Below are 17,568 nucleotides of genomic sequence, written 5' to 3'. Positions count from 1 at the left end.
ATTAGCAGTGTAATAATGAACCACTCACTATCTTGTTTTTGGTAATATCATCTCCATTTTCTTTTGAAATTTTGTGCATTTTATCTGAAAAATTAGCAACCATTGCGATTATTTGAGGATATAATATATATTATGGGCTCCTTCCAAATCTACATATCTACTACTTACTCAGAGAGCAAGGCATTTATTTATTGATACATTGCTCTTTAAAGATCAACAAAATGCTACAGTAAAAGTATCTCAAATAATTATACTCAAATAATTTATAATCCAAACACACTCAATGCTACAGTAAAAGTATCTCAAATAATTTATAATCCAAACACACTCGTATCAAATACCATTGGTAAAAGAAGAACCTCAGTACCATTGGTAAAAGAAGAAGCTCAATTGCAAGGAGGGACTAGAATTTCTAGTATTATTCACTCGCTATAGAGAACTCCAAGTCTCACAAGTCACACAACGGTGGAATTGAATTGGCCTGTAGTCTTTCAGAGTCTTTGTTTGGACTCTGATTTTTTTCACAAAAGATTTTCGTCTGTCATCTTTTTATCTCACGTATTGTTACATCTCGTTTTTCTACTAGAACTCCTAAGAGTAGTAGTAATTCAAACGTGACATTATTGAGTAAGCAGTTCCTTTCACTTGCATTGGACATCTTGGGTCGGCGGAAGAGGGGATCCCGTGAGAATTTGATTTTTTGATTGAAGGTGCACATGAACCTCCGTTTACAATATGAAAGCGAGAAAACTCGTGCCCCAGAGGAACACCAACCAACAAAAATAATGGAATGCAAAATCAGTACTAGTAGTTTCAATCCCGACTTTACTGATGATCAACGTGTTCCTTGGGCCACAAAGATTCCTTGAGGTTGAAGATGAAAGATTACTTGAGTTTCAAAAATGTTTTCTTGTTTCACTTTAGATTGAGATCCTTTCTAGTTTGTTGCATCTACAACTACTAATTAAATCAATAAAATTACCATTATTTTTCTTGGTCTCAGCAACTATCTTTTTATTTTATATACATCACATTACATACATTGCTATTCTAATTATTTCACAAAAATTTTCAAATAATCTGCTATCCGAACGCATCTTTGTTATTCATTTTTAGAGAAATAACAATCATGCTTTGCTTGAAATCAAGATTGGGGAAATTCAAAATAAGCTAAACCCTTTTTTTTTTTTTTTTGTCTTCGTTTTTTTTTTGGTCATTTTAATTTGGGAAATAAGGACTATATGCAACAAATAACATTATTATTATTTCCAGCAATTCAATTACAAATGTGTTGCATAATTGTGTCGGTTGATGGCAATTTGCCAAGTCACGATTCATGCTAAAACCAACAACAAATTCTGGCCGGAATTGGGACGAAGACAATTAACAAATCGGCAAGCAATATCAATGGCAATAGCAATATCAATATCACTATCACTTGTCTCCCTCACTTTGACTTAGTTCCGTGTTGTAATTTGTCCAAATGAATGAATGAATGAACGGGGGAGCGGAGCGGAGCGTCGCTGCTCTCTCTCCAATTATGTCATATGCTTCTTCTATGTTTTTTTTTTTTTTTTTTTTTTTTCAGACACAGGGGGTATCCGGGCCTTCGACCCGACTAATCCCCCTGTGGCCCGAGAGGGGAGGCCCTACCCCCTCGAACACGGTAGCTCCAGGCAAGACTCGAAACCTGGTAAGCGTGGCCTGAAGAGGCGCTTGCTACCGGATGAGCTAACCCAGGGAGGGCGCTTCTTCTATGTTTAGTTTTGCAATTTGCAGCAGATTCAACTCTCAATTATTGAATGAGGATGCAATTTGGGTATCATACATTGATTGCAATTTGCAATTAATTGATTGCTGTCGTGCAAAGGGTTCATTTTAGACAAACAGATGGCAAATTAATACTACTATATATGTTTGATTGGTTAGTTGGGTGGTAAACTGCAATCAGAAAATAGGCTGGAATTGAGAGTTCAACCACTCGGGTTGCACTTAACTGAAGTGTGCATTTATAGGAGTAGTCTTATTAAATTGATTGGAATTTTTCTTAATCTTGATCCTTTCTAAGGATGAAACAAAAAAAGAAAACTATTATTGATTTCATTTGGATAGCATTTCTTGAAATTCTTTTTTTTTTTCAAAAAATATTTTCTAAGTAGTAATATTTTCTTTCAATATATCATGTCATAAAAAATATTGTCGCACAAACATAATTTAGAAAATTGCAATTCAACCAAAACCATGTACTAACACATATTGTGGACTAATGGTCTCCCTCAAATTGATTGATTACCATAATAAATGCAGAAGGATCCATTCTAAGCCTTCAATTTTATTTTATTTTTTTGGAGAAAGACTTCAAACAAAGTCTTCTTTAAATTGGTTTGTGGATTAGAAGTTGGGAATCGGCCGCACAAATTAAAGTACAATTATTGAGGGTGAAAACAAGGAAACAACAGCGAAAGTGCTCATTGTTTCGTCACCATCTAAGTCAGCATGATGATTTCCAATCTTGACTTTGGAATTGGATATGCTTTCAGGAGGGAATGAATTCGAGGAAAAGAAAGGATATGGGGGAATCCCATCAATGAATGCTCAGCAAGCAAGATAGGATTACTTTTTATCTTTTCGCCCCTAAACTTGTTCCTTATTCTCATTCCATTTCATATATATATATATATATATATATATATATATATCTCAACCCCTCATTCATACTTGTCTCACTTGAGTTTAATTTTACAACATGTTTAACATATTATTAGTAGAATCAACAACCATGCAAATCATTAAAAATGTCTTATTTTGTTACAGCTACGATTCTTGTTGTCTTTTTTTTATCATTGTTAGCATTTTTGTCATTGATTTGTTTAGTTCTCCGATCCATTATTTACTAACGATTGGACTTAAATAGGATAAATTATGAGATAAGGATGTAAATTATTTCAAGAGCCATTTGAATAAAAAAGGTAATAGAGACAAAACATAAATTTTTTTTTGGGAAAAGGGCAAATTTTTTTTGAGCTACAGTCCTATCAGATAAGGGTGATGAGTTTTAGAATTCCGTTGCAGTACATGACTTGACTGCAATGGTTATCCGGAAAAGAAGGGAATTTGATGACTGCCGACTGTGCTGCAACAACTCAATGCGCACTCCAATGAATTTCTTTCTTGTCCTTTCAAATTTAACGCTCACTATCTAGTCATTTTTCACTTGCTTCTGAGGAACTTTAACGTACACTTTTTGACGAAAAGAGAAAGAATAAAAGGATCGCATGGTTAAATGTATCTATCACTTATCAATACCCTTACTAAGGAGTGGATTGATTATTTTGCAAGCAGTTGCTCATTTGATAATATCAATATCATAAGATTAAACGTCCAATTTTCACCATTAATCACTAAATGGTACGCAGAAAACTCCAGTGTCCCTGGAAAAATTGGCTAGGTAACTTGAGATCGGGGGGGGGGGGGAAATGTAAAACAGTAAAAGGTTCCTCCTACTAGGAACTTAGACATGATCAACTGTACAGTTTGATTTGCACGAAGACAGAAAATTCCAGGTCATTCAGTTGATCCCTGCGCTTTTATGGTGTTATCATTTCCCTTCGCTTTGCTTCTGTTCTTTCATTGACTTTGTCTCGCTAATTCATCTGCTAGAGCTGGTATTGGGATATGCTCAGCAGATAAAAAGGTGAAAAAGCTATTAGATGATTGAACACCGAAAGCTACCACTATGGTTGAAATACTACTTTTACCTACGCTCCAAAGTCCTTGGTAACCAGCTCCAGCCATCAATTTATTAACAGTTCAAAGATCTGTTGAGCATTTTCTGTTTAACATCAATTTCAAGCTTTCTTTTACACCCAAAAAAAAAAAAAAAAAAAAAAACTAGATGATTGAATTATGAGTCCATGGTAAGTGCAGAGCAGTGCTCATTGTTCTCGGTCCATCTTAAACTGTAAAATGGTACTCATTTTACTTGTTATAATACTACTCATCCAAATTTTTCAATAGCATGAATTCAAGAATTTCTTGAACCACATTAGACTGTCAATGCAAGAGCTTTTTGCATTACTCCATTCAAGTAAAGGGTTTCGTACTTTCTAGTGCTCGTCTGTTCTAGAAACGAAATCTGAGGCCTTGGATTGTGTGGCCATTATCTTGGAAGCAGACGATACGGTCAAATTCAGAATCAAATGGTTGGAAAAACTAGCCATTGTCGACTGACCACTTATAGCAAGCATGCGCGCAGAGAGAGAGAGAGAGAGATATATATATATATATATATTCATTCAATCATAAGAGCAGAGAAAAAGGAATATTTAGGCGAACCTGTTAAGTATTCCCAAAACCACTTTTCATTCGTATTCTCTTTTCTGGCTTTCAGCACATCCTAACGCTTCAGGAACTTTAACCCGTGACCAAAGACCAATGGAAGAAAGAAACAACAAGGCATTGCTCTGCGCCACTAGAATTTAGTTGTGGTCAAGTATGTTTAAAGCAAGGTTCTGATTTTCTCTGTCTTTTACTTCGGCAGCAAAACGTGACTGGTGACACGAGTTTTGTTGGTAACTGAGGTCCTCTCGAAAAGTCGTGCAAGTCTTTAACGGCACAAAGTTATTGCTTCAACACTTTTGCCTCCACTGCCATTCCATTGCAATCAACTGAGCTCAGTTGGCCACCAGCCAGCTCAGTTGAAATGTTGTATAGAAGCATCTGTAAAATGTTGTACTCAAAAGTTCATTTGCTTCAACACTTTCGCATTCATTAGTACTCTATTTCAACTTAGACAAGAGTTAGGTAAGTTAGCAAAAAGGGTTTCTCTATAGCACATGAAGTGAAAGATTCACCACTCCCTCTGTTTGAGAGATGCTAATAAAAGGTTTTTGGGACGGGGGCTTAATGAGCTCAGAGGGAGTTGAGATGTTAATTTTTTCTTTTTAAAAAATAAAATTAATTTAGAAAAGTGTCTACATACTACTATGCAAGGGAAACCATACATGAGTCTTGTGTATTTTAATATAAATTGAGTGCACTAAAAAAAAAAAAAAAAAAAATTAGTGCCCGTTTGGTGTACTAATTGTTAAGACTTACTAAACAGCAAACAATAATGTAATTGTTTGCGGGGCAGTAGAAAAATAGGTGAAGATATGACTTCCAAAGTATAATACTCAAATATTCTAATAAAATGCTTGTCAGCCTTCGTTTTCTCTCTACCCCTTAAAGTTATTCTTTCTCTTAGTTTTACGGCAAAGGATGGGATTTGGCGCGGTTGCGGAATTCGTGCATCTAAAAGAAGTCAAAATCTATGTGAACGGGATATTAATGCAATCTCAGCTACAACGATTGCGAAGAATATAGCATATACTTTTGTTCCAATAGCGGTCTTGGAATAGATTTGCATATCTTGAATTCAAATCATTGTTGATTAAGGCACCTACTTTATAGCGGGCAAAGCTAGTAAGCCCAGCACAACCTTCATTTGCTTACATTTGGCTCAGAACAGATCCATCATTGTCTACGAGCACGTAGCGTAACCCTTTTTGACTAATTACAAGCATCATTGAAATGGGCATAATAAGAGACACGGGGAGAACCCTGAAATGGTGGTAGGAGAAAACAGCTTGCACTTTCTTGGCTACATAATATACACGATCGAACCATTCAAGACGTCCTAAGTTCTGAAATGCAAGCGGCACCCATTTGCTAATTATATCAAGTATAAAGATTAACCACAATTGAGCATCGTAAAAGTATCATTTAAATGGTAAAACCTGGGAGGCTAGAACAGTCACGGCCAAAGTGGTGGTTGTTAAAAGAAAGCTCAGCGAAAAATTAGGTCTTTTTTTTGTGGTTCAATTATGGCAGAGAAATTACATGGCTAAGTTCATAATAATGAATTTGAGTTTGCCATTTGTTTGATGACCCGACGCCCCCAAGGTTTAACTGGAATATGTTCTCCAGTTTCCACCAGAGAAAAAGTACGCATATGATTCCTAGAGGTCTCAGATTCAATGCCCCAATAATGGTCAAATGCTAAGAATCAAACGTGCAGTTCATGCGTACTAAGAGCCAAGTATAAGCAAGAGGATGTGCTGAACAACTGCATCAGCACTACAAGTAAATGCATTCAACTTTCAAGTTATTAACCCGTCCCGACCGCTGCTCAATATAATTTCTCCGAGGTGCACCAAAAGTTCCCTGCTGAGATGACAAATAGCCTCACTACCTTTGGAACAACTGCACCAATCATGATAAATACACAATTGCTGGAAAACTAGGATAAGAGTTGGCCATTACAAAAAATCTAGTTGAACTAATCTAATCCATTGTAAAACAGACAAAAGAAGAACCACAGATGTGACAGAGAGTCTGCCAACCACGCCGTTTCCACAGTTAGTGCACGATTTTGGCTTGGCTCTCTTGAAGAGGACATCTTCATTGATAGAAGGAAAGACAGCACCAACAAACAGCACTGTATACATTATCATTCGCTAGCTGAATTTACCAATTTCCATCTTCTTCTTTATTGCTTTCTGCCCGTGATATACGAAAGAATCAATAATCCCCGAAACCGTGAAAACGCCTGAGAGGATAACCAGAGTTTGGGCCGTTAACCATAAAAAGATGAGCTAAATTTAGAATGGCAACCAAAAACGACATGCAGAAGAATTTAGGTTCAAGTCCCCAGTGAAAAGAAAGGAAGGATTTAGATCCTATCAGCCTTTGTGGACAAAAAGTAAAATAAAAAAGAAAGAGTAAATCAGAAAAAGTGAATACTGCAACATTATGATTTTTGACAAGGAAAGGGAAATTACCTCCAACTATAGCACAGACATTTGTGAGGAAGTGTAAAAATGATACGTGCTGCTCCGTGAAAGTTACCTACACCAGTAAAAAATTGCAGGAAATAAAGTACGAGTACACATGCACGAATTACTTCTCCAGATAGCCCATGGCAAACTGCCTTGGGCACAGTCAAATTGTCTGGATAGATTTTTGACTTTCTAATTGTTTAGAAGAGTTTGGATTGGATGCCCTTGATTCAATATCTATATAGAAATAATACATCATTTTTTTTTTCAATTTTCAACATCATAACGGACCTTGATTGGTGATAGGTCATAGAAGAAGAAAACTCCAGGAATAGACTGAAGACGGCCTATTTCTGCTCCCTTAAAATGTTCAGTTACAGAGAACTGCAATAGGCAGATGATGTTACATCTCATTCCATGATGAATTAAATAAAGTCAGCATAAAACTGAAAATCTTTGCAGCTATTCACACCTGATTTGATTGGATATTGTGTCCATTTACATCAGTATACACCGTAGGCACCACCTGCATTGCAGAGAAGAATATAATAGTCAATGATACCCACATGCGAATTATGAGATGCTTAATCCCACCCTCCATCTCTCGTCACTTATTTAGATAATCTAAATTTAACTTTGGACTGGGTACAGACTTGACACGGAGGCTACCTGGTATTACTAATCAACTGGAAGAAGAACAAGGTTGGCAATCAACTTTTTACAATCAAATAGATTCAAAAAGTCAAAAAACTACATCAATACAGAATTACTTGTTCTCATTTCGATATTGTGTCTTCAACAATTAGCAAGCAAGTATACATGCAGATAAAATATTTTTAAGGCACATATTCAGCATCTATGTAAACATGGTGGACTATTGATATAAAACCTCTATAATGCACCCAGAAAAGAAAGTTCATATCATTGGTGCTCATAAATGAGAAGTTAAAAAAAAAACTTGAGGCACAAAGAAATCTCTGATATACCTCCTTTGTTTACTGCTTTAAAGCTAAGGTTCTCCAATCAGAATTGCTACCCTTCGTCTACCTCCATCAAAGATTTTCCTCATCCTTCTTTTTTCCAAATGTAGGTGATAAGTACATTTCTAGTGCCAATGGCTTATGCCTACTTGTTACAACTCTTTTAAGTTTCACCTAAGTCCCAAAAAATAGGGACCAAAGTGGTGTTACTGCCTGAGAAATTACTGATCATACCTTGTACATTAAACCATGCCCAGAAAAGGAACTTACTTTATGGTCCAACAATTTGACTATCTCAACTATATCTAAGAGTCAAGATGTAAATGGTTCGACTAAAAAGTGGACATAGAGCTTGGGCCTTCCAGTCTGAGATATTGACATTCATCAAATTGAGAGGAAGATTTTGCAGTACATGTCGAAAAACTTAATTTGTGCCTCAAGATAAATATAACAAGTTTGGTATTTAGTGTCAGTATTCCTTTATGTTTCCAAACAGTGCGAGTTTCACACAACTAATTTTGATTCGGATGATAATAACATTCAGATATGCCATTTTGAAACTTCTGAGACCAAGTAACTTTCATTAATATGATTACTTTTATGGGGGTAAAACCAATGGCGCTAATCTGGTTCTCGTCTGCTTTTTCACACTTCTAAATCCATGGACTTGCCTTTCTACAGCTTGTATTAATCATCATTTTCTTCCATGGCTAGTACAAAACAAAAATAGCATAAGCATATAAAAATTGAGTAAAAAACTTCCAGCAACTGAGGAAACATTACCCAACATGTCTTGAACAACCTAAACAACAAAAGACACTCATTTACTTAGCCAGATATCAATTACACACCTCCGAAGTCCTACAGTAGGGTTGTCTACCGCTTATTGCCAAACTAAACAAAATTCTACAGATGCATTTCATCTATTCCCAGATCAAATTAAAGGCACAGAGAAATTAAAGATTAAACAAACACTCTAAATAATATTTCACCCACAGACAACTATCCTCCACGCAGAAACCTATCAATCTGAGCAGATAAAATAAGGAAACTAGTTGAAAAAAAATATGGGAAACTCCAAAGGAGTCCATGCAAATTGAACAATAGACTCACCTTGATAAAATATTGATACATCCCATTAGGAGTTTGTTGCGTCCATTCCACACTGAAAGTCATAAGAAAAGAAATGTCATCTTGAAGGATGGAACAAGACCGAATCGTCGCATCGGGGAAGAAAAAGAGAAGAGAAAGATACCCATCAAGAGGATTTACAACACCAGGGAAATAGTCTCCAAAAGCCAATCTATTGATCTTGTGACTTATCTGCAGTACATTTAACCTACAAAGTTAGTTCAAAGAAAATTCAACACAGGAACTGGAAAAAATATAGATTCGAAGCAAATTAGCAGTGCTTCACAGATGTATCGAATCAAAACATCATCTTACATTGAAACTGTCCTTCTGGAAAGCCAACAGGTCATGGACATGAACATTTGCCTGTTGAAAACTCTTCCCAGGTGCAAAATGAAAGTTTCCAGCCACTTTGTTCACATCTAAGAACCCATAAATATTGCATCCTTCACCTTCTTCATCTTTGATCCTTTGAAGAAACCCTTCTCTTTTACACTGAAGATATGTACAAGAGTGAAATCGTAAACATATAAATTTTCAAGTCCCAACAGCTTTGTGCTCAAAACTGACAACTATTAGATGGAACACTACATAGGATTTAATTTTTCCTATACAGTTTAACTAAAACCATTTGAAGCATAAAGGATAAGTTTGCAATGCACAAGCCTCTAAATGCCAATTTTCTGATTTCAGAATTGCAAGAGAACGAGACTAATGGATAAAAAATACACATAAGCATTGCTCAAACCTCTACTTAATTTAGATAATTGTTACAGCACATACAACTCAGAGCAATCTACCCCTTATACCTTCAAGCTAGTGCCCATTTAAGCTTATCTATGTATTGAAATTGATCAGCCAAACTAATGATTAAAGTCTTCTACCTCTAGAAGAAGTAACAGATAAATTCCATGCAGATGCATAAACCAAAAAGAAAAGGAAGGAATTTCAATTCTAAATACAGCAACAAAAATGCTATAGTGAAGTTAGAGAACTCATGGTACCTTTTTCAGTGCAAGTTATTATCCAGACAAGCAAAACATAGACCAATGACCAAAAAGAGCCAACCACTCACCTGGTCGATTAAATCTGGATTTGACAATGCCCAACCCTTCTTACGATATGCTTCTCGAACTTCTTCACAGGAGTTGCAGCAATCATCATCCGCCTGAGGAACACCCATGAAAGTGAGGGTAGGATCTCAGATATATTAAAGCATCATCATACAGCTAAAGGGGTTGTATTTGTAAAGCAGCAAAATTAACATACAAAATAGATATTTGTTCAGGACAATAGAAGGAAAGGACATAAGGATGAAGTTCCAAAAGGTAGAGGAAGACCTGGTAAGTTGTAAAAGGAAGAAAGCCATAGCTCTAACCAGAAGTAACAGAGAATAGAAAAGTTGATAGCAATCTACCATTGACACTTTAAATAACAAAATGCGAAAGATACAATTTCAAATAAGCATAATGTGGTTTACAAGGTCATATAAATTGTAGCAGCAAATTAACGGCTTAGGAGAAGCACACCGTTTCTGCCCCAAAGCACGAGCCACAGTATGTCTCATTGTGTTCAAGCCTGCCTCCATGCCTTTGCAAAGGTTTTTCTATCTGTGCCATTAAAAAGATTTCAAAATTGAATCAATCTTTTAGATCAGAGAGCAGCCAATGCACTGCTACTAAGTAATTGAAGCAATAAAGTTCAAATAGAAAACTATATATTTTGCTCAAGAGATTTTCAGGGGAATTAACTTCTCTGCTGTTGTAATCTAAGTAGCATCCAAGCATTTTAAAAACCAAAAACAAACTTTGCTAAGAATAGAACTTACACAAATAAGAAATAAAAATAACAGAAATCACAGACAAATTTAGTTTGCAAGCAGAAAAAAATTACAAGAACATAATGACTTAAATTTGTAAGAAGTGTTTACAGGTTAATAACAGATCATCACACTTCATCCAATTCTCTTTACTTGCCTTGGGATGTCCAATGCCCTCTTGCCGTGTTTCTATTACATTACCATGGATATCAATTCTTTTCTTGGTAATATCATGTCTCTGCAAGTGTTGACAGAATCAGATTGAGACATCAGCAATGAATCATGAGAATGCAAAGTGCTAGCATAATGCAGCATGTTTTCATCAATTGTCAAGACTCCATATAGCTATATTATCATAATTTTGGCCTCCATGCAAGACGGGGAAAAAGCAGGTTAACAAGTAATACACAAACACAATGCACAAATGTATGAACCGGAAAATACTTACCAGAACAACACTGTGCCCCCACCCCAAAATCCCCAACCCATTGAAAGGACTTAATGGCATGGAAAGTTAAAGGGTAAAAGTTCAAAGAATAAAGTTTACATTACCTATACATGCAAAAACAGAAAAAATGCACGATGACAAGAAGTATAAAGAGTGATGCTGTAATACATACGACATCAAGATGTTGCTCTCCGCTGATATCCATGGCATCAAGGCTGAGCATGGAACATGGAAGTGCTGGAAATGTGACATCAAACTGCACTTTCAGATACAATGAAGAGAAGTATCAATTAGTTTCATAAGGAACATGTGCAAGTCAAACAAGAATACATTCGAAAAAAAAGTGTTGATAATCTACAATGAATTGAAATAGTTCATAAAGCAAAGATTTTGGAAATATATATTCTTCATCGCTCAACCTAAACACAAAACATCAGCAGAACAAGCCATATTCTGTCAATTAGAAATGCTAGAAGCTTTATCCTAGAGTTATATAAACAGGTGTCAGAGATAAACTCAGGATCCAATTAGTTGCATGACGTGCCAATCTCAACCTGGGGGAGGGAGTGGTGGGGCTATTGTTGAGGAGGGGAAGAAATGGGAAACATAGCAATATGATAATTCAGAATAAACAGTACTCAAGCAACAAAGCAGCAATTCAAGCATTGCATGGGAAAAGAAAAGAGAATTCTGTTACATTGATCCGCAGCCTTTCTCCCCTGGACGTATCTACTACAAGCTTTGTCTCAGTAACTGCATGGAGATATAACCCTATGCACAAGCCAAAATAAAGGGAACCAATAAATATCATGGAAATGACATTGACAAAACTAACAAGATTATATCTTTCCTTTATTGCTTTGAAGCCCCACCCCCCCCCCCTCCCCTCTTCCCCCCACCAAAAAAAAAAAAGGAAGAAGAAAAGAAGAAAAGGCAACAAAAATGTAGCACTTTATTGCTTAAAAAGAATTAAGGGCCAGAGTTAGGGAGTGTACATTTATGCATCAAACAAGAGGACGATATACAATACCTGCATATCTATCATCAACAACAGCTCAGAGTAGGCAATTAGACCTTGAAAAGCATGAATAAATGGTCAAATAAACAACTTCCAGTTCATCTGATTCTTTTAGCTTAGTTCCTATTAAACTCTGGCTAAGAGACCATAAGATAACCTTAGAGAAAACTGTTTGATCCAAAGCCTCAGTTTAGCACACCATGAATTTCAAGAAGATAGCTTTAGAAAGAACTAGTTCATTCCAGTAAACTTTGGCTTTTCATTGTGCTAATATAATTTTTAAATGACATTAACGATGAAACTTGTAGACAAGAGTATATATCAGGAACCGATGGAAGCAATCACTATCAAATTCAAAAATTCGGCTAGAGTTTTCATGCCTAGCTGAACAATAGAAATACCAAATGGTAACTACAAAATTGAATGCAGAGTTAAATTTGTATCGATACATGACGAACTCAGACATGAATAAACGGATTATAAAAAGTTCGTGCTGACAGCCTGAATGTTTGGTTAACTATGGGAAAAATGTACTAAGAAACCACAGGTATTCCTAGAAGCAATCTTTAAGAAAACTTTAATATAAATCTCAGGACAATTTGGTTTTGTGTCCTAGCCTGGGAATGAGATGAAAATAGTAAAATACAAATATTCTCTTTAGGTAATATCAAATGCAATCAATCAATTGAGTTCAAATGCACAATTCATGCGGATTTCTGCACCCACAACATCAGAATATATTAAATTTGATCTCCAGTGATTCCTATGAGTACTAAAAAAAAAAAAAAACCAAACATTGGAAAAAGAGAATGCTCCAGACTCTCTCTTTCTCTCTCTGCCTGCCCTAAGAGGCTCCACCTGTCTCTCCTCCACCTCCCAGCTCATCTACCATTCCCCCCACTCTCATCACTCTGATGTCCCTGGCTATTCCTCTGCCTGTCTTCTCTTCCTCTTCCTGTACAACTTCACCACAATATTGTAGATTTAGAACCTCAGAAACTGAAGAAGCATTTTGGTAGTTTTCATTTGGGATTTTGAGTTGTTTTTAGAAGTGCACTGAATATTGTCTTGGTTACAAACTAAGAATTTGACTATGATTTGGGAGGTTTTTTGGCTTCTCAGGTCCATTAAGGCTTCAAAGGGTTCAGGACATCAACGTTCTGACTTTGATGGGAAGCCGCTCCAGTTACTTACTTTTATCATTTGATTCCAACTTTGATTCCTGAACACAAACCCAACCACTAAACAATTGAATAAAACATCACTATATGGAGCAAGTAGAGCGATTAAATTGCCCAAAACTCATCATATCTTCACTTGATGCTTCATTGATTATAAGAACTATATTCCATCCAGTTTGTCTTCTTGATGATATACCCCTCAATCACACTCTCCAGTAGAATCTCGCAGTTATTTTAGCATTAAAATAGCACCAAGATATTCAATGTGTGTTCTTGATGATATACCATTTTCATTTCCCTCCAATCACAATCTCTAGTAGAGTCTTGCAATTATTTTACAACTACAGTAGCAGCCAAGATATCATATGCGTCATACATTGCAGATCCAGCCAACTGAATTTCACTACAAGGTTGACGTAGACATAAGCTACACCCTACCTATGCACTCAAGATTCTTCGAGTTAATTCCACCAACAAATTATTCATTTCGTACTCGTTTTTGCATAACTTTGGCACCACCACCATGCAATTCCTACTTCCAATCAGACTCATTAATTATTATACAGCTAAAAGGACAACTAAAACTAGCTAGAAAAAACAGAATAAACATAAGAATCAGAAATTCATAGAGCATTAAAAAAAAAAAAAGAAATCCCTAAACTTTCAAACACAGAATGAAACTACACCATATCTAGAGTAAATCTATATCAAATTTTAATCCAACCAAAGCAATAAAAGAGTCCTAAACTGAATACATACAATGATTTAAAAACTTCAGACAGAGAGAGAAATAAAGTTCAAAGGAACAAACTGAGCTCGGAGAAGAAGAGCAAGAACATGACGATGGAGGAAGCTAGGGTTATAACGCCGCCGGACAGCGTTCTGCTGTAGAAATCCTCATTGATCTTCGGATACGCATCCAAGCTTCGAATCTTGCTCATCAAATTCTCCATCGCCACAAATTCTATACGCTATTATGTATCTATCACTATATCTCTATAAATACATACCACAAAATCAATTATACAAACGAAAGAAAAAATCCAAAACAAACAAAAAATCTCAGGAATTATTGATTGATCAATCGATCGAAAATTATTCTGCCTAAACGCCTCGTTGCAGAAGGAAGAAGTGGGACTCAAATTGAAAAACAGTTTCTACAAAACGAGGCGTTTAAGAGTAAAAAAGTGTCGAGGTAGAGGTCTTGCTTGTGTGATTCTCTCTGAATCTAAAGTTTCATTTTCTTGTTTGGATGCGTTGAGTAATTTTTTATCTGTGGCTCGATGATAAATTTTCGTATTGATGATAAGAATTAGGATTAATTACATTTTATCCCCCATAACGTTAGGCCCATTTCTCACCTTACCCGCAGACTTTTGTTTGTAAGCACTTTTTTACCCCGAGATTGATGGTCAGCACAAATGGCGACGGACGAAAACACTAAAAGACATCAATATCCCTAAGAACATATCTCATAGACTAAACTGCCTATAGCTCTAGGTCCAGTAAACATGTGTTTCCCAAAGTTCCCTTCAAAGTGGGGGAAAATTTCCCTTCATAGCGTACAACCTTGAAAAAAAAAAAAAACTACAAATTCGAAGACAAAAGAAGTTAGAAGAGAAGACTCCTTTGTCTTTTTATCACTTCATCTCTCTCCTACTCATTTCCTTCTTTACCCAAAATCCTAGTCCAATCTCCGCCGACAATCATTGGAAGTATTGCTGGAAGAAGGAATAAATAGACAAAGTCAAGATTGAATGGTTACCGTAATACACTAAAAAATTTCAAGATTTTTTGTTCAAAAATACGAGGGGTCGAACTATAGGACAATTGGTTGGAAGTTATTGCTTTTATACTTCTAAAAAAAAAAAAGAAATGATTGATTATGGTTTTTTTAGGGGCATAATGCTTTGAATGTGATAGATATTCTCACAAGTGTTTAGGGTTGGAAGCATTGTTCTGAAACTCGAGTTTGAAAGATCAGTTTGATCGATGGACCGTGAACCGATCATAAGTACGGTCTGATTGATATTTTGCATTGATTAAGCTTAAGAATTGGCACAAATTGTTTGAACTAAAATGAACTATTGAATCGGCAATCTTTTTATTTTTGTCGATTAAATTAAAAATATATGATAAAAAAAGAATTGGTTCTCTTTAACCCTAAAAACTAATCACTAAATGTCACACTAACTCACTTTCTTCTCACCTTTTGCCTCTTATTAAGTTTTCATTTCTACTTTCTAGTTTTCTAACTTCCTCTAGGCATCAAGTTTCTCTTTTTTTTTTTAATTTAACAAAGTTGCAATCTTTAATTCCCAAAGACACACTTTAAAGTTTAAATTCATAATGTCTAATTCTCAAAGACATAAATTTTGTTTAATTTCAAAATATTGTAGTGTTTTGTGTAGGATTTAAGATTATTTTTTGATAAATACAATTAATATGAAATTTATTTGTTTGACCTTACAATTGAAAAAATTTATTTATGACAATCCAAACTCTTTGACAATATTAAACTTTTTATCATATAAAATTTTAAATTAGTCCATTTGTGACGCCCCAACTTCTCCCTAAGACGTACCAAAGGGTATCCGCGGGACGCCTGCCCAACTCTCGCCAGGACTCAAGCAATTTACGTTCAAGCTTATAATGGTACTAGACATCGCATCCAGATAATATAAATGCAATTGGTGCGGAAGCGTTCAAACTTAACAATATTTAACAATTACCCAATCCATACAATGGATTTCTATAATACAATCCAAAATATACAATAGTCGCAATGTCTAGTCAATAGAATTGGAACCCTATTACAAAAGTCCACAAAAGTACACAAAATAGAATTTCTTCCGAGTCTCATTCCAAGCCCAATCCTATTAAGGAAAACAAATCTACAGGGTGAGCGAAACACTCGTGAGGCCAAGAAAACACACATGCAAGCACGTTGTCCAAGTAACAATCCCAATATTCAAGTAAATTACAATTCGAGCGAGAAAAGTAAACAGAAACAATTCAAGGATATAGGAGCTCTAAGGAGCTATTTTCCACTTACTTCGTCACCGCTCGATCCGATGCCCCCTCGTGATGACACTCCGTCATCCAGGTGGATGTTATATCCGTAGAAACTTCACTTATTACTTCCTCCGGCCAACATTCCACCCTCTTGGATCCGTAACCAAACACGCACGAAAAAGGCGATACTCGTCGAGTATGCCGCACGAGATCTCAAGAGATCAAGTTTTGATTTTTGAACACACACGAAAAGGGCGATACTCCACGAGTATGCCGAATAAGATCTCAAAAGATCAAGTTGTGTTTTGTTATTCTCTTGATTTATCAAACTTCTCGACCAAACCCATGCTGGCTCGAGTTGCAAGATTGGCTAAGAGAATTGGGCATCCCCATAAGTCGAGTAGGTTCACTCCACCCGACAACACGACATGCACGACACGCACGGCATGCACAACACGCACGACAACACGGCATGTACACGAAAATGGATATATTTTAGTCGACGAGATTCACTCAAATCGACTTTGAAAACCAAGTTAATGCAAGTAAAGTTCAAGTAAAGGAGAGCGAGTGCACCAACAGGGGTTGGTCCGAGTGGTAAGCGGCTCGAATTCACTTAAGCAGGTCTCGTATTCGAATCCTAGTGTACGCAGACACCCCTGTTGGGAGACTCACCCACCATAGCCAGGTGCGCGACTCGGGTCGGGTCCGGATTAGTCGGGGCAAAGCTTCGGATACCGGGCGAGCAACTAAAAAAAAAAAAAAGGAGAGCGAGTGCAATAAAGTACACACTCGTCTCATTCAGTGATATTCACGTATATAAACAGGTAAATCAAGTAAACACGACAAGTCATGCACTTGACACTCACCAATTTAAAAGTAATTGAGCGAGAAAATCTTTAGTTGTCCCCTCCGGGATTCTCTTCAAGACTCGCTTGAGTACCTGAAGCAATTAACAAGTATTTTTCACTCACAATCACATATTAATCAAGAAAGGGGTTACGCTCATTTGGACTAGTCAATACCTCAAACCAAGAATCTTAGCCACTCAAAATAAAGGTTCAAAAGTGAGGTTTTATTAACACAAGAAAAACTGATTTCCTTCATGAAATCAAGTTTAAAGCGGCCAATTTTCATCAAGAAGAAATAACGAGTTTT

General features: G+C 36.2%; 1 protein-coding gene across 1 annotated transcript; it reads right to left on the bottom strand.

Annotated features, from left to right (window-relative positions):
* Positions 1-6,082: 6,082 nt before the first annotated feature.
* On the bottom strand, positions 6,083-14,733 carry LOC113749089 (endoplasmic reticulum-Golgi intermediate compartment protein 3-like). The gene is made up of 13 exons (XM_027292743.1): positions 14,207-14,733; positions 11,894-11,967; positions 11,369-11,452; positions 10,906-10,986; positions 10,459-10,539; positions 10,005-10,097; positions 9,245-9,424; positions 9,054-9,121; positions 8,912-8,963; positions 7,291-7,344; positions 7,110-7,202; positions 6,822-6,888; positions 6,083-6,589 (listed from the first exon to the last, which is right to left on the bottom strand). Exons 1-13 carry the CDS (start codon positions 14,346-14,348, stop codon positions 6,498-6,500), a joined length of 1,161 nt encoding a protein of 386 aa, XP_027148544.1. The 5' UTR covers positions 14,349-14,733; the 3' UTR covers positions 6,083-6,497.
* Positions 14,734-17,568: the final 2,835 nt, after the last annotated feature.

This window comes from Coffea eugenioides, chromosome 10 (assembly GCF_003713205.1).
Source record: "Coffea eugenioides isolate CCC68of chromosome 10, Ceug_1.0, whole genome shotgun sequence".
Taxonomy (NCBI): Eukaryota; Viridiplantae; Streptophyta; class Magnoliopsida; order Gentianales; family Rubiaceae; genus Coffea; species Coffea eugenioides.
This window is presented reverse-complemented; position numbering and strand designations above follow the sequence as displayed.

Bases quoted from the DNA above. Each gene is read 5' to 3' on its own strand.
- LOC113749089 (XM_027292743.1), bottom strand. From the start codon at position 14,348: ATGGAGAATTTGATGAGCAAGATTCGAAGCTTGGATGCGTATCCGAAG. The intron at 9,425-10,004 runs GTGAGTGGTTGG...ACATATCTTCAG, and splicing joins ATCCAGATTTAATCGACCAG to TGTAAAAGAGAAGGGTTTCT. The intron at 7,203-7,290 runs GTGTGAATAGCT...TGCCTATTGCAG, and splicing joins ACAATATCCAATCAAATCAG to TTCTCTGTAACTGAACATTT.